The 22969-nt window shown below is 44.3% G+C and overlaps 1 protein-coding gene across 3 annotated transcripts in view; it reads right to left on the bottom strand.

Moving 5' to 3' along the window:
* Positions 1-700: 700 nt before the first annotated feature.
* SMNDC1 (survival motor neuron domain containing 1) overlaps positions 701-22969 on the bottom strand; it is a 51043-nt gene continuing 28774 nt past the window's right edge. For 2 of the 3 annotated variants that reach the window (XM_077455065.1, XM_077455063.1), the window contains exons 5-6: positions 21607-21769; positions 701-1257 (exon numbers count right to left, since the gene is read on the bottom strand). In XM_077455065.1, the coding sequence (XP_077311191.1) occupies positions 1120-1257; positions 21607-21769 (301 nt within the window). In that variant the 3' untranslated portion in view covers positions 701-1119. The remainder of the gene's footprint in view (positions 1258-21606; positions 21770-22969) is intronic. The other variant, XM_077455064.1, reaches the window with a different exon arrangement.

Below are 22969 nucleotides of genomic sequence, written 5' to 3'. Positions count from 1 at the left end.
AAAGTAGAATTCCAGGGAAAACCTAACTTACTCTTAAAAATGCTCCCTTCCACCCTCATAACACCTATTCTGACTAATCTGTGTAAAGATCTGTATAGTTGAGCATTTTTAGGCAGCTCCAGTCACATTATCTCCCCTGTGGCAACCAGTGCAGGCTGCAGGGGAGAGAGAGCATTTGATAATGGCTGGTCATGTCTGGGAGAGGCAAAGTCACCCATGGCCTCCTATGGCCCATCTGCTGTCAGAGCTCCTTCCTCTCCCCTGCAGCCACCACTGGCTGACAGCGGGGAGCCAGATACCAAAATGGACTGAAAATAGGCAAGTATACAGATCTTTCTTACACAGATTAGTCAGAATAGGTATTAGGAGAGCAAAAGAGCATTTTTAAAAATGGTGAGGTTTTGCCCAGATATCGACTTTAACGTAAGGCACCTTATGATGCCTCCCACCTGCCTATTAGTGAATTAAATCCCTCTCGATCAGCATGGTTTCCTGGCAGAAGATTGTCTCTTACACAGAGAGTCTTAATGTAGGTGATGGTTTCTTGCAGCTTATACTCTGTAGTTATTCTGCATCATGGGATAATTCATCAGGAAAGCAGGACATGTGTTATTTTTACCCACGACCGTATGATAGATTGCGCCCCCCACTCCTCCCCCTCAAGTTGTGATTTGACTTGCCAGCAACCACAGAAAAACAGTTTCAGGTTTTAAATTCTAATTAAGAGGTACAGTAGTCAGATGGGGAAAAAAAGTAAAAAATCAGATTCTGCTGATGAAATAGCAAAACGGCACAAAGGCAGCCTCCAATAAACCAGCTATGAGTAACTAGCACCTGTACAGGCACTGAAATACCAAATACTCCCTCTGCCAGGTTACCTGCAGTTCCTTTGTGGGTGCAGACTGCCTCAGAAGGGCCCCAATGATCTAATTGGTGCCAAATATGCCCCCTGCTCAAATGCCCAATGTATGTTAACATAAAAGTCTGCCTGTTAGTTGCCTGTATTCTTGCGTTTTCTAACCGAATCATCAGAGGGCCATGCTAATCTTCATTTGACGACAAATAACTTAGTTTTAGAAAAATAGAGGGATAAAAAGGTGAATGTGGTGCACGTGATCGTTACTGGGGCATCAGGTGCCTGACGTTGTATTTGGAAGTGTCTTGATACTGAGTCATTGGTTTGTCCGCTATGCCACAGGTGCCGACTCCCACCTTGCCGGTGACGCTCTCCGGAGAGGCAAAAATACTTCTTTTCACCTAAAGGATTCGGAGAGAAAAAAAGAAATATATTACTATAATCGGCCATTAAGGTTACTAAAGTCAGATTTTTTTTTTTTTGCAGTAGTATTGCTCAGAGCGGCCCCCGAGCCACCTACTCTCAGGCAGTTTGCTATTGGGACACACAGTGCATGCTCACTCCCAACTTGTGCGTCTATGGACCAGTGCTCCATAGACTTACACAGCGGGACTTAGGGACTAATGTTTTAGCTTAATGTAGGCAATGCATTAAGGTAAAAATACGATTTTAGGTTTTGTAACCCTTAACCACTTACTGACCGGCTCCTGTACATATACGGTGGCAGGATGGCTCTCCTGTGTGAACCACCGTATATGTACGGCAGCTCCTTTAAGACCCATAGGTGTGCTGCACAGCGGGGGACCCGATGCTAGGGATGCACCGAAATTTTGCCTGCAAATGCCCTTTTCGGCAATTTGCGAAAGAGAAAAACTGCAGATAATGGAGCCGAAAATGGGGCGTGGCCTGGGTGGGGGACAGGGCTCCGCCCCCCAGCCCCTGGTGCTGCCCATCATGGGGGTGTTCTATAGTGCAGGAGAGCCGCCTCCGCCGCCTGTTTGATCACAGCGCCGGGAACATCACAGCTTTCATTTCAATAGCTATGTGTTCCCGACTGTGCCGTCACACACAGCCCCTCCCCCTTGTCTGGCACTTTGATAGACAGATCACCCGCAGGATTGGATGGATGATCTGTCCATCAAAGAGCCCGGACAAAGGGGAGGGGCTGTGTGTGACGGCGCGGCCGGGAACACACAGCTATTGAAATGAAAGCTGTGAGCAAACAGGCCCTCTCTTCCCTTCACAGGCAGGCTGCAATATGGGGCACACCTCCTGTACCACATCCTCCGTCCCTGACCATCTCCTGTACCATGTCCCCAGTCTCTGACCATCTCCTGTACCATGTCCCCAGTCTCTGACCATCTCCTGTACCATGTCTCCAGTCTCTGACCATCTCCTGAATAAAAAAAAAATTTTTTTAAATATGTTTCGGTATCGGTGCTGTTCCGGTATCGGTTTTCGGCCTAGTGTGTATTTTTCATTTTCGGTATCGGTACCAAAAAAAAAAAAACATTCGGTGCACCCCTACCCGATGCGTGTGCCTGGTGTGGGTGATCGCCGTTGGCCACCCGCGATCATGTGAACAAGAGCCAGAACGAGGATGTGTGTGTAAACACACAAATTCCTGTTCGGACAGAGGAGGAGAAACAGATCGTCTGCTCCTACTAAGTAGGAACAATGATCTGGCTCCTCCTCTGGTCAGTCACATCCCCTTCAGAGTTAGAAACATACATAACCCCTTGATCGCCCCCTAGTGTTAACCCCTTCCCTGCCAGTGACATTTATACAATAATCAGTAGCTATTTTCAGCTCTGATCGCTATATAAACGTTACTGGTCCCAAAAAAAGTGTCAAAAGTGTCCGATCGGTCTGCCGCAATCCCCATAAAATTCACTGATTGCCGCCATTACTAGTAAAAAAAAAAAAATAATAAAAATGCCATAAAGTTATCCCCTATTTTGTAGACACTAACTTTTGCGCAAACCAATATGCTTATTGCTAAATTTTTTACCAAGAATATGCAGAATACATATTGGCCTAAACTGATGAAGAAATGTTATTTTATTTTTTAATTTGGGATATTATAGCAAAAAGTAAAAAATAGTGTATATAAATAATTTCCAAAATTGTCGCTCTTTTGTTTATAGCGCAAGAAAAAATAATAATGCACAGGTGACCAAATACCACCAAAAAAAAGCTCTATTTGTGGGGAGAATAAGGGACATAAATTTTGTTTGGGTACAGCGTAGCAATTGTCAGTTAAAGCAACGCAGTTCCGTATCGCAAAAAATGGCCTGGTCAGGAGAGTGATAAATTCTTCTGGGGTTGAAGTGGTTAAAAAAAAAGCTCCTATCCCTTCAAGGCATGATCTATAGCACAGTGCTTTTGTAGTGTCAGTTGTCCCTTATGTTGTACAATACCTGGTTGATTTGGTCTGTTCCTGTGTTCCCCTCTGTAAAGCCTGGTACACACCACTAGTTTGAACGAAAAATCAACCACCTCACAGCTAAGATCGGACCTGCTGTACTAACAATCTCCTCTGCTGTGCTACTGTATTCTGACAACAACCACCTGGTCAGTGCTCTCAGCCATTGGCTGTTCGGCTGCTGGTTTTCCAGCATGCACAGCCAGCTTCTATACACACGGGACAAATATGGGCTGGTTTTAATGTCGCCCAACAATTGGCCCATGTATGTACTGGGCTTAATCTGCCCAAGCTTATCATGGCTGCTGATCAATAATTGTGTGTTCAGATTACATGCCTCCGTCATCCTGCTCTCTACTGTGCATCTCCCTCTCCATCTCTCCCGGTCATTTCCATAGTCTGTGTGTGAGCTAATCTCTGCCCCTCCTTCCTCGAGTAATACCATTCTCTTCAGCTGCTCCAGTGCTTGTGAAGAAACATCTATTCATTACTTTAATCCTCTTCGTTTAATAAATAAATGCAGCTACACGGATGATATGATCAGTGTGCATTTACTTTTTTTTGTATTCCAGCTTACAGAGCATTGTACTCGTGATCAGTGTGTTACAGGTACAATGTTCGGCAGATATCATTACAGGTTCTAATAAAGTTTACCCCCAGCTTCAGGTCCACCATACAGGGAAGTAATACTGTCATATCTGCCTCCTTTTCCCCTTGTCCATATACAGTATGTTGTATATTCTGCACATGGTTCTCTGAACAGAGCGAGGGCACTGTGGTCTGTCGCTCCGGTCCTGCACTGCTGTCAGTCCAAGCACCAGGGGACACTAGGAGACTGACATAAAAAAAACACATATATGGGCACTCATTATTCCTTGCAGTATGGCCAAAGACCCCAATCTTCACCCCTTGTGGTGGAAGCGTGCCGCAGGGCCTACAGGGACCTAACTCCACCTAAATGGGTCACTACCATTGGTACAACACCCTGCCAGTGAGGTCATACAAGGTCCATCAATTAAAGAGGGAGTCCGCCGGGAGTCCACGTTTTTTTTTTTTTTTTAAAGCCAGCAGCTACAAATACTGCAGCTGCTGACTTTTAAAATAGTGACACTTACCCGCCCAGCGCGCCCGCGATGTCGGCACCCGAAGCCGATCTCTCGATCGTCTCTCGGGTGCTGCCGCCGCCGTCTTGGGTATGGGAATCAGGAAGTGGAGCCTTTCGGCTTCATTTCCCGGTTCCCTACTGCGCATGTGCAAGTCGCGCTGCGCAATAAGGATAGTCCCCGCTGTCTCTGGGATCCGTGTGTTTCCCAGCAGGCAGCGGGTAACTTTCGGAAAGGGGCGTAGATTCTGCGGAAAGGGGCGTGCCTTCTGCAGAATCTACGCCGGAAGTGGGTGCAGATACCTGTACTGTACAGGTACCTGCACCCCCCTCCCCCCTGAAAGGTGCCAATTGTGGCGCCGGAGGGGGGGGAGGATTCCAATGAGCGGAAGGTCCACTTTAGGGTGGACCTCCGCTTTAAGGGGAACATTACAGGACATTCCCACTCTTGAGGTCCAGGTACGGTTCCCCTCTTGGCCCCAGGGTCGTAGGGGACCAATCAAAATTAAGCCTTTCCTTGCACAGGCATTAAAGCGGTTGAAATACCCACACATGGGGAAAAAACCCTGTAAAAGGCAAAGGCATAAGGAGCTAGTATGCACCACATACTAGCTCATTATGAAATACTCACCTTAGAATGAGGTGCCCGTATCGCATCCTGGTCCATGCCGAGGGAGCTGACATTTTGCGTATAAAACCGATTTAAAATAAATCTTCAGAGAGGACTCATAGGCACATTCCCTATTTAGGAAAACTAGCTAAAAACGTGAGGCTTAAAGGATATCAGTTCACCTTTACATGAAAATAATATATATGTGTGTGTATATATATATATATATATATATATATATATATATATATATATATATATATATATATATCTATATCTATATATATCTATATCTTTTGCAGGTAAAAAAAATGTTTTGTTAGGGACCTGTAAAGCATCACATCCATGTATAGTAGATCGTGGGTGTAATGCCACAGCCACATTTATTTTAGATTGCAACAGCTACAAATCGCAGCTAGCTATCTAAAATGTGCAATCAAGGGCTGGTGCATATGTAATGGGTGAACTGAATATGGGTTTAACATGTAACAGGTTATAAAAAGGTGAAGTTTTACTAGGCGATGGGGGGGAGGGATAGTAAGCACGGAACATATTCCAGAGGGTAGTATTCGGGGCATTAGTGGTAGGTTGACCAAAGCACACAAACCCAAGGTAAGTATAGTAGCAAGTCCTAGTTGCAATAAGAGGATAATATGCAACCGGTCTACACTACATGGCATATTCACCAATGCCAGGAGCCTGGCAGAGAAGATGGGTGAACTAAAGATAATATTGTACGGGGAGAATTTGGATTTTGTGGGAATTTCAGAGACCTGGTTCAACAGCTCTCGTGATTGGCTGGCAAACATTCAAGGGTACACACTTTATCACCAAAATAGGAAGGTAAAAAAGGGGGAGGGCTATGCCTATAGATCAAGAATAATGTACAAGTGAATGTGAGAGATTACATCACTAAGGGTGCTAGGGAGGAGATGGAATCCTTATGGGTAGAGCTACAAAGGAATGAATCTAAGGGGAAAATAAATACTGGGAGTATGCTATAGGCCCCCTAACCTGAGGGCGGAAGGGGAGACTGATCTGCTATCACAATTTGGATTAGCAGCAATGATGGGAAGTGTTATCATAATGGGGGGTTTTAATTATCCATAGACTGGGCAGAGGGAACCGCGCATTCATCTAGGGCTCGCCAGTTCGTAAATGTCTTACAGGAAAATTTTATGGGTCAGATGGTAGATGCACCAACTTGAAATAAAGTGTTATTGGATCTACTGATTACCAACAATACAGACCTGATCACAGATGTGGAAATACGGGGCAATTTAGGAAACAATGACCACAGGTCAATTGGCTTCTGTATAACTCATACAAATAGAAAACATAAGGGCAATACAAAGACACTGAATTTCAAAAGAGCCAACCTTCCTAAACTACGAACCTTACTAGAAGGCATAAATTGGGATAAAATCTTAGGAACAAAGAACGCGGAGGAGAGATGGGTTTGCTTTAAGAGCATATTAAATAAGGGCATTAGCAAATGCATCCCACTGGGTAATAAACTTAAGAGCGAAGTCCTGGATGGCTTAACTCCAATGTAAAAATGCATATAAAAGCAAAGGAGGCAGCCTTCAAAAAATACAAGGTTGAGGGATCATCATCAGCATTCAGACTTTATAAAGAATGCAACAAGAAATGTAAGGGTGCAATAAGAACATGAAAAAGACATAGTGGAGGAGAGCAAAAAAAAAAAAAAATCCCAAGAAATTCTTTAAGTATGTAAATAGTAAAAAAGGCAGGACAGATCATATTGGCCCAACAAAGAATTCGGAAGGACATCTGGTTACAAAGGATGGGGAGATGGCGAAGGTATTGAATTTATTCTTCTTCTCAGTCTCCATGGAAATAGAGCGAGTACAAAGAAGGGCAACAAAGCTGATAAAGGGTCTGGAGGCTATTAGTTATGAGGAAAGGTTGCAAGCACTGAACTTATTCTCTCTGGAGAAGAGATGCTTGAGAGGGGATATGATTTCAATATACAAATACCATACCGGTGGCCCCACAATAGGGATAAAACTTTTTCGCAAAAGGGAGTTTAACAAGACTCGTGGCCGCAAAATTAGAAGACAAGAGGTTTAGCCTTCAACTACATAGAGGGTTCTTTGCTATAAGAGCAGCAAGGATGTAGAATTCCCTTCCACAGGCAGTGGTCTCACTGAGGGGCATTGATAGTTTCAAGAAACTATTAGGCCCCTTTCACAGGAGACGGATCAGTAGTGATCCGCCCCATGATGATCCACTTGCTCAAGGGGGATCGCTACGTTTGTCCCCGCTGAGCCGGCGGATAACAGGGCAGTCCCTTCACAGTGTGCAGGGACTGCCCTGTCAGCTCTCCGCTCTCCTCTATGGGGGATCGGATGAACACGGACCGTCTGTCCGTGTTCATCCGATCCGCTCTGCAGATGGATAGAAAAAAAATAGGATTTTCCTCCGTCTGCAGAATCGGACAACATTGGAGGTGGACGATATCGGGTGTCTGCGGATGTTCATCTGCAGACACCAGCTATCCCATAGGAATGCATGCATGTCCATATTGCATCCGCAAACGGATGGATGAAATACGGACATACCGTCCGCATGTGTGAAAGGGGCCTAAGATAAGCACCTGAACGACCACAACATACAGGGATATACAATGTAATATTGACATATAATCACACACACATAGAAAAAGGGTAGCCACGCCCACAAGTCCTGCGCACGTGCGATCGCAATTTAAAACCACATACTTTTTTTTACCTGCTAGCAGTTTTATTTTTCGTTTTCAGCGCTGTTTGTATTTTAAACGCTAACTGTACATTGAAGACTTGGTGGAGTCCTTTTTACAGCATCTGATTTTATGCAATAAAGAAAAAAAAATGTTGGTGTTCAAACATATCACACGATTCGGAGCACTTTTTATTTTGCATGAGCCATCCTGCTGGCAAATGTTTGAGAAGTTTGCGGTGACTGATCACCCGAGCTGCGGAGTTTGCAGATAGACACCAGTTTTTCCACATCTGGTCGCCTGGAGTCGGAATTTGTGACATTATACGTGTTGACTGACCTCCCTTAGGTAAGCCCCCCATCTTATTAGTGGTGATTAAAGGTGACGGGTCCCATGTGGTCAAGTATATTATTATTATTATTATTTTTATTCAATCAAGTCACACTGTTGGATTTTTTTGATGTTTCTATGGACATTTATTTACGATTTATGGACTCGCATATGAATACATTTTTTATTGCACATTTATATGTTAATATTGATTTTGTCTGAATGCCAATTTATTTTGGTTTTGGATTGTCACCATTTTTTGAAAGTTTAACTTGTGTGATTATTTATTGAACAAGAGCTGCACTTTATTTTTTTCTTTGCATTTCTGTGCCCAGTATCTGGGTTATGGTGTTCAGCTGCTGTTAGTTGTTTAAGTTTAACTGAGCATGGATATTTACCTACTTACAATCACACACATAGGTTGGACTTGATGGACTTGTGTCTTTTTTCAACCTCACCTACTATGTAACTTATCCTTTAACTGAACTGGGAGAGGTTATGCCTGTGTGGGCAACCCTGCCTTTTATTGGACAGGGTCAGGGGGCAGCTTAACCCCCATAGTCATGAATATAAAGTACCCCGTGCCCTTTGAGGTTTAATAAAATAAAAAAAAATCTGTCTAGAATTCCCCTTTCAGTTTATTAATCCTAGATCAGAAGGCTCAAAAAAAAAAAAAAAAAAAAAAAAAAAAGGGGGTCATTGTAACCAACACTGTAAAAAGTTTCTGACCCCTCTTGCGGTATCTGTATGTTGGCAGGACTGAACCTTTTACAGGTTTGAAAGATGCAGCCACAACATCTAAAGCATTGGTAACCTGCAATATATTGCATTCTAAGGCCACATAAGCTTTATTCCCTTTGATTTACAGTTCTGTTTACAGTAACAGTAAAGTGAGAAGTCCGCCTGCTATGGGAGATTAGCATAGCAGAGCTGATTAGTGCCCGCTCTGCATTACAGTCAGAGCTAGAACACAATGTACACTGCTATAACATAGTCGGCTGAGGGGGCTGGCTGGAGGTGTCACATTTTTATAGGCAGCCATAAATGAAGAACATCATGTCCCTATTTTAAATTAGGAGTTGCACATAAAGAGACAGAACTGTATTCAGCTAGTATTGTAAGGAGAGTATTACAGCAACTCCTCGCCATACTGGACCAGTGGTGTTCTATTGCATGGGCTTTGGGTGCTAACAATTTAACCACTTGCCATCCAAGGCAATTCTGACACTTCGTTACTACATGTAAAAATCAATCTGTTTGCTAGAAAATTACTCAGAACCCCCAAACAGAGACCCTAGAGCAGGGATCCTCAAACTACGGCCCTCCAGCTGTTGCAAAACTACACATCCCATGAGGCATTGTAAAACTCTGACATTCACAAACATGACTAGGCATGATGGGAATTGTAGTTCCTGAACAACTGGAGGGCCATAGTTTGAAGACCCATGCCCTAGAGGATAAAATGGTGGTTATTACAATTTTATATGTCACTTTTTTGACATTTGTTAAATTGTGCACACTTGTGGAATGGTGACAAACTTTGGTAATTAAAAATCTTCATAGGCTACGCTTCAAACATTTTAACAAGTTATCAATTTAGAGTTACAGAGCAGGTCTAGTGATAAAATCATCGCTCTTGCTCTAACGATCACAGCGATACCTCAAATGTGTGGTTTAAACACCATTTTCTTATTTTTTTTTTACACTTATCCTTTCATTTTCTAATTTCGTTCCTAATACAAGGAGTTTAACAAGGGAATGAAAGGTCCTCTTTACAGAGAGATCCGGGGGTCTAAAAGTACTCAGATCTCTCCTCTATGCTGGAAAACCTGAGGAAAAAAAAAAAAAAAAAGTGTTTACATCTGCCAGCGCTGGAAGTGACATGACGACGCCGCTTATGGCCTCCAAAGAATCACAGAGATGGCCGGGGAGCATCTGGTCCAGACCGCCGCCACCGGTGGAGTCCTGCTCTTGCTCCCCGATTGCATATGCAAGACCAGAGAAGCAGCGGAGGGCAGGGACGGACCCTCCTGCAAAAGCTATCAAGTGGCTAAAAAGTTGCTAGAGCTGCACAATTGTTAAAAAATCGTGATCTCGATTCAACCCCCCGACCATCTCTATTGCAGAATTTGCTGATTCTTTCATATAACAAGTGGAGAGACTTATCTGCTCACTCAGCTGTCAAAAGAAAACATCCTGCAGTCTGACAAGTTTTTAACATGAAACATTGTAACTCTTCCTTCTCAGATATAAGGGATAAACTTCTGTGTAAAGAAAAAAATCCAGGCAGTCTGCCAAGTTTGTGTAAATGCAGGATGTTTAACCACTTATAGTCTAAATCTTTTTCTGACACTTGTTTGAGTTAAAAACAATATTTTTTGCTAGAAAATTACCTGGAACCCCCAAACATTATATATATTTTAGCAGAGACCCTTGGGAATAAAATGTCAATTGCTGCAATATTTTATGTCACACTGCATTTGCCCAGCGGTCTTTCAAACTACACTTTTTCGGAAAAATACACTTCAATGAATAAAAAAATAAATAAATAACTGAAAACAGTAAAGTTAGCCCTATTTATTTTTGTTTTAATGTGAAAGATGTTACGCGGCGATAATTGTGACAGAATTGTGATCTATCTTCTAAGCAAAAAAATCGTGATTCTCATTTTTGCCAGAATCGTGGCTTTTACATTGCACTGAGAAGCCTGCTGAAAAAAAAGATATCTGGATGATGCCTGTAGCTGCAGGCATCATTTAGCCGTCACCACTTAAAGACCCTGACTGCATATGTTGTCCACCCAGGGGAAGTGGTTAAGAAAAGAACGCTACAACATTCTCAGCTAATATAATACTGCAGCATGTGAATTAAAAATGGCTTTCGTGATTTGCAAACAGCAGCAAAAGGACTGTGAATGTCCCACATTGGTCCGCGTATATCATTTTCTACGGTAACCTATCCTTAGAGGGGATATCCTTTCCTTTTCTGTGGGTCGAACTTGATGTATTTGTATCAGTAACTTGGGAGAGATTTCTACTCGTATCCTGTTGTGTCTCCAAAGCAGGTGAAATTTCCTCAAATAGGACAGACAGAAAAGAATTATGGACAGTGGATTAACCATTTCTTATCCTATCTAAAACAGTGGTTGTCAACGTATAAGCTAAAGGGGGCCTCAAATGTGGCCTCTGACATCACCAAAGGACCGCACAAAATATTAAATATATGTAATGCTTGAGAGGACTGTCAGAAACTACAGACCTAATGGAAGTCAGAGTGCGGACATGCTATATTTTTTGCTGGGGATATTCTGCAGAAGACAATACGAAACTGGGAACATGTTACGTAAGGCTAGTAAAGGTCAATGCCATTAACCAAATCAATATTCCCACTGCAGACTACTAAGAACTGAGGGCCGCACATCATAGCCACTTGCTTGACCTGTGAAGGATTTAACCATTTTTTGCTATATCGCACTGCGTTACTTTAACTGATAACCGCGCGGTCATGTCACACTGTACCCAAATAAAGTTTATGTCATTTTATACCACAAAGTTTTTTTTGGTATTTGATCACCACTGCTTTTTACATTTTTTTGCGCTAGAAACAAAAAAAAAAAAAAAAAAAAAAAAAAAAAAAAAAAGGACAATTTTGAAAAAACAAAATTTTTAACTTTTTTGCTATAAAACATATCCAATTAAAAAATGTTAAGGTCTTCAGAAATTTAGGCCAATATGAATTCTGCTACATAATTTTGGTTGAAAAAAAAAAAAAAAAATCTCAACAAGCGTAGTGATTTGTTTGCACAAAAATTAAAGAGTCTATAAACTATATATATATATATATACACATACACACACACCGTATATATATATATATATATATATATATATATATATATATATATATATATATATATATATATATATATATATATATATATATATATATATATATATATATATATATTTTTGATTAAGCTTTTCTTGTACTAGTAATGGCGAAGACCACAGGTTTATAACGAGACGCTTTCACTAAGGGATGTGCTGGATTTTATTCAGTTTCGCAGGGAAACAAAATTCAGCACATCCGCACTGACAGGCTGGAGCTCTGCATTGTTTACATATGCAAAAGCTCCATCCAGTGTGTCTCCTCGCCAATCAGCGGGTGCAGGCAGACATCCACTGTTTCTGCTAGGTCTAATCACAGCAGAAGCGGAGTGCCCCCCCCTACCCAGAGGAGCAGAATCACGTATATATACACACGCGTGATTCTGCACAGAGCGGCCGTCCTGTAGCAGTAAAGCTACTATAGGGCGATCGGCAACTGGACATGCCTTAACTTTTCGCTTTAGTTTCTCCCGTGGAACAAAATATATTTATAGCTCAAATCTGAGCCTACTAGCGTTAGAACTGTTGAAAACACAAAAGTAACCTCTCATGATGAAACTTTCTTCTACTTCCTTAAAATGTTCTTGTTTAGAGGTCAGGATTGCTTCAGCCTCTGCTGTACTTTTGGGCCACTCGAATATAAGCATTTGAGGTCTCAGACACCATTGCTACGATCAGGGCTCCGACTCCCTCCCTTTCCTTCTGACCAATTACAAAACCAAGAGCCCCAGGCTTTGTTGAATGGCCAGGAGGAAAGAAAAAAAAAAGGATTTCTATATAAAAAAAAAAAGTGTGCGATACTAAACAATATTTACTAATTAATGGTCCTGTAATGTATGTTTCATGATATTCTTTCATACAGTGTTTTTCTGCCTTGTAATGTCTTCCACAAGCCTCTCCTTTTAGTTTGTTAGTTTGGAATGAGAAGTGCACTTTAGTTACGGTTATGTGCGCTGCTCTATGCACACTAAACATCCCATTGACATGAATGTATCTCAGGAGCAAGCAGGAGAGTGACAACATTCCTACATACAATGGGACCATAGAGAATGATTGTAGCCGCTGTCTAACAGGTCACATCACTGCAGCAAAAAATAAAAATGGTTTGGAGGTCGAGAGCAATAGAAGGTAAGTTAACACATACTGTACTTGAATTTTAGATTAATTTTTTTAAACCAGAGTTTGATGTCACTTTAACCTCTTCACAGCCACATTATAGCCGAATGCCAGCTACAGCGCAGTCGCACATTGTCAGGAGTCCGTCATAGGACATCTTCCCGTACACACACTTCCCCTGCGGCGCACATCGGCAGTGATCTGCGATTACTGTGTCCTTCGGACACAGCTGATCAGAGGTCAGGGTAAAGAGCCAACCACAGTGGCTCTTTTAATACATTATCAGCTGTGTCCAATCACAGCTGATCACAGTGTAAACAGGATTTTAGAGAGATCAAATACCATCAAAAGATAGCTCCATTTGCATAAAAAAAAATAAAAATAAAATAAAAAAAAAGGCAAAAAAATAGGATTTTCGTACTCACCGTAAAATCCTTTTCTCTGTAATTCACCGACCGACACAGCTCCTCTCTGTAACCAAATGGCTTGTATAGCCTGCCATTAGGAGAACTAGGCAAAATTGTTACACAATACACAGAACTTTTTAATCCCACCCCAGGGGGGCGGACCCTGTACTATTAACCCTCCTCACTGCTCCCAACAGCTTCAGTACGTCAACAAGCAGTATAACGTAGAACAAAAGGAGGGGTGGGTGCTGTGTCGTGGGTGAATTACAGAGAAAAGGATTTTACGGCGAGTACAAAAATCCTATTTTCTCTTATATTCACCGACCGACACAGCTCCTCTCTGTAACTAAATGGGATGTCCCCAAGCAGTGCCAAACGAGGGGTGGGGGAAAAAACAGCATAAAAACTTCATCCACCATGGCAAGTGGGAACTAGTGAAAACTAAACCCACAAAAAAACAGCTGTGTGTGGAAAAACTCCACCATATAACCGGGCATCCTCAACAGGAGTGATCCCCAAGACCGCAACATTGCGGAAGTAATGCAACAGTGCATTAACAAAACAGTACTGCGTTTTTATCGAAAAACCAGGAAAAAAAACTCAATTGCAACTACACGGCCGCCTGCAAAACTTTGCAGCCAACACAGGCATCAGCTGATGCACTGACGCCTACCTTGTAGAACTTGGTAAACGTATGGACAGATGACCAGGTTGCCGCCTTACACACCTGAGCGACAGACGCTTCGCGTCGGAAGGCCGCCGGGATACTTCCGGGTCTTCCCCAAAATGGCCGCCAAATAAGCAATTAATGGCTCTATTTAAAGACACTTCCCTGAGCACTAGACATCCCCGATGAAGTCACGTGACCGTGACGAACACTAGTCAGGACGCTACCGGAAGTGACGCAATCGAGCTCGAGGCTCGTTTATACACCATACAAAAACTCTGTCTGTTTGTGAGTACCAAAGCTGTTTTTATAAATAAATTTTAATACTGTTGAAAAATACTATACTATGGGGCTCCCTTCCTCCTTATCTGTTTAACCCCTTGCATAAAACCGCCGAGGTATACCACCAATTCCCCCCCCCCCATGCTGAAGTACCGCTGAGGGACCACTTACAGAGCCCAATACGGCACAGTAGGCAGGAGACGCCAGGACCCGGGGACACGTGAATAGGACCTCGAGGGATAAGGACCACCAGGAACCCTGAGGATACATATACCATATGCTGTTACCTTACAGCTGTAAGGTAAGGGGACACCCATATTCTGATTACACAGGACCACGTGGGAGATATCCACCATCACCATTATCACTGTTTAAATCTCTACCTTATAGTGCACATATATTTTAAGCACCGGCATTGCAGGCGACTGTCTTGTTACATGCGATTTTGGGCTAATCGCCACTTGTTGTTGCACCAGCTGAATGGACAATTTTAACTAGGATTACTGTTCCATTGTTGTTTTTTTATATTTTTTATAGCTTCAAACACTGTGCACCTTTTTCCTTCTGTTTTGGATTATTCCCAGAGGGTTGTTTCCCTCTCACCAACACTTGGATCGTTTATGCGTTTTTGTTTTGATTCAACAATTTGATTTATTTTCTTTGATTGTATGATTCAATTTAGTGCACTGCACCGATATTTAAGTCTATGGTATAAAGACACCCGCACAGAGTCACTTTGCTTAACCCTCCCTTGGCTTTAACACCATATGCGATTTCTTTAGTCACAAGGCAAGCATTACTTACATCTTTTGCCTTATCTAGCTAATGATTACTTTTGTACACTGTTACACATATACTTTGACTTAGCAGATTTTCTTTTCAGATCTATTTATTGTTCAGCACTAGCACTTTGTATGCGTTTTTCGTCATTTTTAACAAATCGCATGGTGATTCACTTTATATATTTTTTATTTCGTCCACTATTTTATGTATAGTACTTTAGTCACTGAAACAAATACAGTAGTAGTTATTTTCACGGACCTTCTTTATATTCAGCACTGCCACTTTATGCAACTCTGCTACCTAAAAAAAAAAAAAAAAAAAAAATCGCATTGGGACCACCAGTCTTATTTATCATTAATTGTTTTTCTTATCCATTTGTCTACCACTCAAAATACTACTACGCATAGGAGGGTCCCTCACTATATATACATATATATATTTTTTATATACATATATTGTCTTTTCTTTTTCTACGTTCCATTTATTACCTGTAGTGGAGACGATATTACATTTATCTTCTAATCTTTTGAGTACCTATTGAATATATTAAACCTGTTTTAACTAGATTCTTCACCATAGTACCGCGCACCACTACCTTTTTACCTTTTGTCTTCTCCAATTGGGGTTCAAGTACCCCATTTCAGTGTGTGCAGCGGTGCAACAATTAGATTACTCTTTGATTAGGCGCAGGAATATTCTCTTTTATATTTTTAGTACTGCGTTTTTATCGAAAAACCAGGAAAAAAAAACTCAATTGCAACTACACGGCCGCCTGCAAAACTTTGCAGCCAACACAGGCATCAGCTGATGCACTGACGCCTACCTTGTAGAATGGTAAACGTATGGACAGATGACCAGGTTGCCGCCTTACACACCTGAGCGACAGACGCTTCGCGTCGGAAGGCCCAAGGCATTCCGATTGCTCTTGTAGAGTGGGCCATGACTGGAAAGGGGGGCACCTGCCCCTTCAAGGCGTAGGCTTGGATTACAATATATATGTCTGATCCACCTGGAAACGGTGTCCGACAAGACCGCCATACACTTCTTTGGACCAGCCACTGAAACAAACAAACAGTGAGTCTGACTTCCGAAAAGGGGCTGTGGCAGACAAGTACACCTTCAGAGCCCTAACCACAATCGAGAGCGTGAAGGGCCACCTCCTTGGGGAGCTTCGGTTTAGGACACAACGATGGTAATACAATGTCTTAATTGATATGAAAAGCAATATCAATGAAGACATTGATGGCTACTAGAAAGACCATGTGATGGCCACTAGGATTACTGGGATCCCCTCGGCTTCCACTCTGCGCAGGTGTGGCAACAGTTTTAGTGGAGGAAAGGCATAGATCAGCTGATCCCACGGAGCCACCAGCGCATCTGCCCACGGATCTCTGGTCCTGGACATGAATCTTGGTACCTTCCGATTGAGACGGGAGGCCAATAGATCCACATCTGGTGTGCCCCACCGCAGGCACAGCAGCCTGAATATCTCCGAATGCAATGCCCATTCTCCTGGGTCCAGCATCTGTCGACTCAGATATTCCACCTGCCAATTTTCCACCCCTGGGATGCTTCTGCCCACCGAAGTATGTGAGCGACCTCCCGAGCAGCGGCTGAGCTTCTTGTTCCCCCTTGGTGATTTATGTACGCCACAGCCGTGGAGTTGTCTGACTGTATCCTGATCGGACGCCCTTGAAGACTCATCGAACCATGTGTGGAGGCACAGCCTGATCGCTCTCAATTCGAGCAGATTGATTGGCAACTTGGATTCCTCCACTGACCAGAGGCCCTGAGCTGACTGAATCCCCATCACTCCACCCCAGCCGGACAGACTGGCGTCCGTAGTGATCACTGTCCATGTCAGAGGAAGGAACGATTTTCCAGACTGAATCACCGGGTACCTCAACCACCAGATCAGGGAGTCTGGGGGAGAAAAGCCCTCGTTTCCCTGGAGTCCAATAGTAACCCCAGACGCTGAGTCGGTACAACCACCGACTTCTTTAGGTTTAACAGCGACCCAAATTCTTGCAGGGTCTGCAAGGTGATCACCACATCCTCCTCTAATTCTGAGGCGGAAGATGCTCTCAGGAGGAGATCGTCTAGGTAACCCACGATCGCGATCGCGTGTTGCCTTAGCAACTCCAATACTGGAGCCAGTACTTTGGTAAAGACTTGGGGGGCTGATGCTAGGCCAAAAGGAAGAGCCACAAACTGGTAGTGGGCTTCCCCGACTGCCAAACGCGGAAATTTTTGATGCTGAAGGCAAAATGGATATGTGCAGGTAAGCATCCTGGATGTCCAAGGACGCCTGGAAGTCCCCTTGATGGAGTGAAGCGACTGCTGAGCGAACTGATTCCATTCTGAACCTCTGCACTTTTACAAAGTGATTGAGGGCCTTAAAGTCCAAGATTGGACGTACCCCTTCCTTCTTGGGAACCACAAACAGATTTGAGTAGAACCCCTGGAAGCATTCCGATTCTGGAACCGGTACGATCACCCTGATTCAGCAAGTCCCTTACCGCCCCTAACAGGGCCTCCTGGCAAACCGGGTATGCTGGAGGGGAAGAATCTGTTTGGCGGCCAAGAGATAAACTCTATTCTGTAGCCTGTGGAATTCAGATCGCAGACCCATTGGTCAGATAAGCAGGAGGTCCACCGGACTGCAAACTCCCGAAGACCACCCCCCACCAGAAAAGTGGGTGGGGCAAACCTTCATGCGGTAGCACTTTTGTTCGCAGGCTTGTTAGGTTTGCGGTTCCAGGGACGCTTCCGACCATCTGTGGATGTCCTGTGGGCTGGGGGCCTTTTGACAAAGCACCGGGCGGACGAAAAAGCCGCTTGTGAGCGGAAAAAGAGGGCCCTTGCCTGCGACGAGGCTCCTTAGCCTTCCTGGCCTGTGGGAGTAGTGTACTCTTACCACCAGTGGCATTCTTAATAATGTCATCCAACGAGGCTGCAAAGAGACGCTCGCCAAGGAAGGGAAGATCCGTCAGGGCTTTCTTGGAGACCAGCATTTTAGCCAAATGAGGCTCCTCAGCACCACAGCTGACATTGAAGCCTTGGATAATAACGGGAGAGTATCCAGGGCCACGTCACAAACGTACTTAAGGCCTTGCACTAGTTGGTCTGCTAGCTCCACGCAGACAGGGGAGGCATTCTGCTCTCCCAATTCGCGGTGCAAAAGTTTTGCCCACTCAGTGTCTGCGACACCAGTGCGGATGCCAGTACAGGTCGCACAGCTGACCCCACAACCGTAAACAAGGAACAAGCCACCGCCTCAGCCTTCCTGTCCATGGAATGCAGGAGTCCCCTCAACCGGGATCGTGGTTACTTTATTTAACCTAGATACTAGGGGGGGGGGGGGGGTCCATGACCGGAGGAGCCGACCACATTTTGAGAAGGCTTTCCTCAAAGAGGTAACGCATCGCCAAATTTTTGGGGACCGAAAAGGTCCGTTGCGAGCGACCCCATTCCCTGTAGATGAATTTGTCAAAATAAGTCAAATACAGGAACACCTTAGGTGAACGTTCTGGCTTGCGGGACCCAAAGGGCACCGGTACATCAGCAGAGGGATCTGCTGGCTCCTGAATCTTCAGGGTATCGCGCACAGCTGTGATAAGTGCTCCAACTAGCGCTTTGTTGCGCCCGGACCCAGACGGGGAATCATCCTCACTGTCCTGGTCAGCCACGTCTGATAGGTCAGAGCAGGGGTCACCAGCCACAGCAAGGCCCGAGTCTGCATCAGAGCTCTCCCCAGAGGTGGAGGGGGGGGCAGGGGCCTCTTACGTGCACCCCTTTCCTTCCACGTGCCACCTCTATCTTAGCAACATAGGAGTCAAGGAGGACCGTCGTCAGGGTGTCCATGTGCACCGTGCTAACAGCAGGTGTCCCGGTTGCTATAGCCTGGATTTCGGTGGTAGAAACACCAGTTTCTGAAGCCATGCTGACCCTAGCCTGTCTGCCACCTGCGAGGGGACTTCGGACAGTGAAGGTCCCACCCTCCTGCTGTCGCCGCGTGGGGGGTGGGGTACTTAGCGCTGGACTCACCACCCTGGGGCGTTCTGTGAATGCCACTAGCAGTGCCAGTAGTCCCTAAGAGGTTGCCAGTTGCAGAGAGGCGAAAACTGTGTCAGCAGCAGCTGCTATAAACAGCGGGGAAACGTTCTGCAGAGCTAGCAGCGTTCAGCAAAGACCCATCCAGCGTCCTGTACACACAGTGGACACAAGAAACAGCAAGTGAGCACACATGTAATGCTGCCACAAGAGAACAGCGGCGAAAAAAAAACGATCGGCTTTAAGAAAATGGCCACCGATGCAACTAATAGGAGATCCTAAAGTAGATGGCTGCTGAAGCTCATCAGGGGAATACCAGCTTTCCCACATCCAAGATGGCCGCCAGACAGCGCCATGTGGTGACAGAACAAAAAATAAAAAAACGTGCTGCCTGCCTACAGCCAGAACAACCTCCACAAACACCTTTTTGGGACCCCCCAGACCAGGACCAACGCCAGTCACACAGAGCCCCCACAGGTGAGAAAACAGCAAGCCCACACACACACCACCCGCAGCACATGCAGCCACCCCCCTCGGGGGGGGGGGGGGAGGAGGGGTGATAGGGACTTGGGAGAGAAGATAGGGAGGTGAGGTGTCCCCCGAATCGACCCCCCCAGGGAATGCCCAGCTGCTCACCCAACCGAGGCAGGGAGAGCCGTACTTACCAGTCCTGAAGAGCTGGGAGACATTCCATCACAGACCTACTCCTGCACAGTTACAGGGTAGCTGTTGGCCCGGTATACTGTGATCCAGACGGCAGTAGCCCGGTCATATGTATACCCCACAGCATTGAAGCTCACCGACCACCGCTGGAGCTGAGGCATGTTGTGGCCTGCCGAGCCTTAGCTGCGGCCTGCTCAAGCTCGATGGCCGGACTGGGGAAACTACAAGGATATCATTAACCAGCCCGTCACCCAGCCGGCAGTTGATAGAAGATCTCAGGATCTTTCATCTTGCGCAAAAAGCCGCAAACCTGCTGCAAAAACATGGGCCGAGAGGGCCCGCAGGGTTCCTAGGTCATTCTTCTTACTAGGCAAAATAAAAACTGAAGCTGCTGGGAGCAGTGAGGAGGGTTGATAGCACAGGGTCCACCCCCCCTGGGGCGGGATTAAAAGTTCTGTGTATTGTGTAACAATTTTGCCTAGTTCTCCTAATGGCAGGCTATACAACCCATTTAGTTACAGAGAGGAGCCGTGTCAGTTGGTGAATGTAAGAAATTTAGTTTTGGGTACGGTGCTGGATGACCGTGCAATTGTCATTCAAAGTGTGACAGCGCTGAAAACTAAAAATTGGCCTGGGCAGTAAGGGGGTAAAAGTGCTCAGTAAGCAGGTGGTTAAGCATGCAGAAATGCACTTAACTGTGTCCTTGACAGCAAGTTCCACTTTTATAACTAATAAAAGTGTGTTTGGGATTTAAAGCTTTTCTACCCCATGCAAAATAAAAAAAATAAAAATAAAAAAAAGTGGTGTGTTAAATAATACAGCTTACCAGTCCTTTCACCATTTCTCCTGCAAGAAACATCTATTCTCCTAGAGTGACAATGTTCATACAGTGTACTGTATGGACAAGCAATGTTGTCACGTACGACAGGAAGTGCATCACTACAGATTAACACCCCTAACACCTCCTAGGTGGGAGGTGTGTTCTGAGAGAGCAAAGGCAGTTGTGGCTTAGTAGATTTCTGACAGGATCCACAGGCAATTTTTGCACTCATTACACAAACAAAACACTTTCAATGGTATATTTAACAGACAAAATGGGAGCAAACAAGAGAAATTCATTGTAAGGCTTTACATATACTACAAAGCTGAACTCCAGTCAATTTGTATTGCATCTTTTAAAAAGCAATCCCCCTACTGACTTTAATGAAAACCATGCACAAACAGTGCCTGAATAAACCAGCTTGAAAGCGGATATCCAAAAGGCTAGGTTAAATCTATCTCCTTGCTTCATAAGACTGATCCCCACCATCCACTTCCCTACACCCATGCATCCGATCATATGAACGTCTTTGCATGTGTTTGATGTCCTTAAGTCAGAGCTACCTGTGATGAGTGATCTGTTTTAAGATGCTCACTGGGCTGTTCCGCCCATGCAAGTTCTTGCTTCTTCATGGACAGCATGTGCAAACGTCAGTGTTCCCAGCAGGTAAATGACAGTGCTGTGAGGCCATGTAGGCGGTTACTTGAGAGCATGGAAATGACCAGTCACCACCCAAAGCTCTAACTACTGGACAAGTTTTAATCAAACAGTGCAAAGCATTACGTTTATAATGGAAATTCATGGTCACACCAGAGTTCAGCTTTAACTAGCAGACAATACAGCACAAAGCATTTTGTTTTAAGCACATGGAATTGGAGAGTACCTGTCCTACCTGGCCTTTCTTATTCTTAGAATAGGCCTTGTTATTAAATTGCTGCCATTTCGATTTCTGATCCTCTCGCTCTTGCTCCAACTCCTTTATCCTCTGAGCTTTCTTGAGTGCTTTCTTCTTCTTATATTCCCTCTGCTGGGCAATCTGTTCTTTCCTACAAAAACATTATATAAAAAGGTCAGGTTCCAGGATGGCGCACATGGATCTCCATTAAACATGCTGCAATGGACTTTTTAAACTGTGGCACCGGCTTTTTGGCACATTTGAAATGATAGATAGCATATATAGTCAGAATATAATGTAATTACGATATACAGAGCCTTGTAAAATGATTCATACCCCTTGAAATTTTCCACATTGTTATGTTACAACCAAAAACATAAATGTATTTTATTGGGATTTTATGTGATAGACCAACACAAAGTGGCACATAATTGTGAAGTGGAAGGAAAAACGATAAAAGATTTTCAATTTTCTTTTACAAATAAATATGTGAAAAAGTGCGGTGTGCATTTGTATTCAGTCCCTTTAGGGCTCTTTCACACGGGACGGATCCGTGATGATCTGCCCCGCGAACTTCCGATTGCTCAGCGGGGACCGTCCTGTCGGATCTCTGCTCTCCCCTATGGGGGGTGCGGGATTAATCGTATGAACATGGACCACCTGTCTGTGTTCATCCAATCCGCTCTGCATATGGATAGAAAAAAAAAATTAAAAATAGGATTTTTTGTACTCACCGTAAAATCCTTTTCTCTGTAGTTCACCGACTGACACAGCACCTTTCTTATACCATCGGGTTGTTACGCCACCTTCAGGAGAGGACTAGGCAGAACATATTAATATGTTATAACAAAACTAGAACCCAGCCTGCTCCTGCAGCCTCATTACATGAAAAAGCAGTATAATGTCAAAAAATAGGAGGGGAGGGTGCTGTGTCAGTCGGTGAACTACAGTGAAAAGGATTTTACAGCGAGTGCAAAAAAACATATTTTCGCTTACGTTCACCGACTGACACAGCTCCTTTCTTATACCATCGGGACATCTCCAAGCAGTGCCAAAACGAGGGGTGGGAAAAAAAGCATAAAAACTTCACCGACAATGACATGTGGGAACCAGTATAAAACTTCACCCACAAAAAACATAGTTTGGGAATAGTAAATAGTAAAAAACGTTATACCCACAAAAAACACACTTGCGTGACAGAAGCTTGATGTCGGAAGGCCCAAGACGTTCCAATTGCCCTGGTGGAGTGGGCCATGACTGGAAAGGGGGGCACCTGCCTCTTCAAGGCGTAAGCCTGGACCACAATCTGTCTGATTCACCTGGAAATGGTGGCCGACGAGACCGCCATGCC

This window comes from Lithobates pipiens, unplaced genomic scaffold, assembly GCF_037356315.1.
Source record: "Lithobates pipiens isolate NorthernLeopardFrog02 unplaced genomic scaffold, aLitPip1_a1.2 Scaffold_25, whole genome shotgun sequence".
In the NCBI taxonomy this organism is placed as follows: Eukaryota; Metazoa; Chordata; class Amphibia; order Anura; family Ranidae; genus Lithobates; species Lithobates pipiens.
The sequence above is the reverse complement of the archived record's forward strand: the minus strand, read 5'-3'. Positions and strand labels throughout refer to the sequence as shown.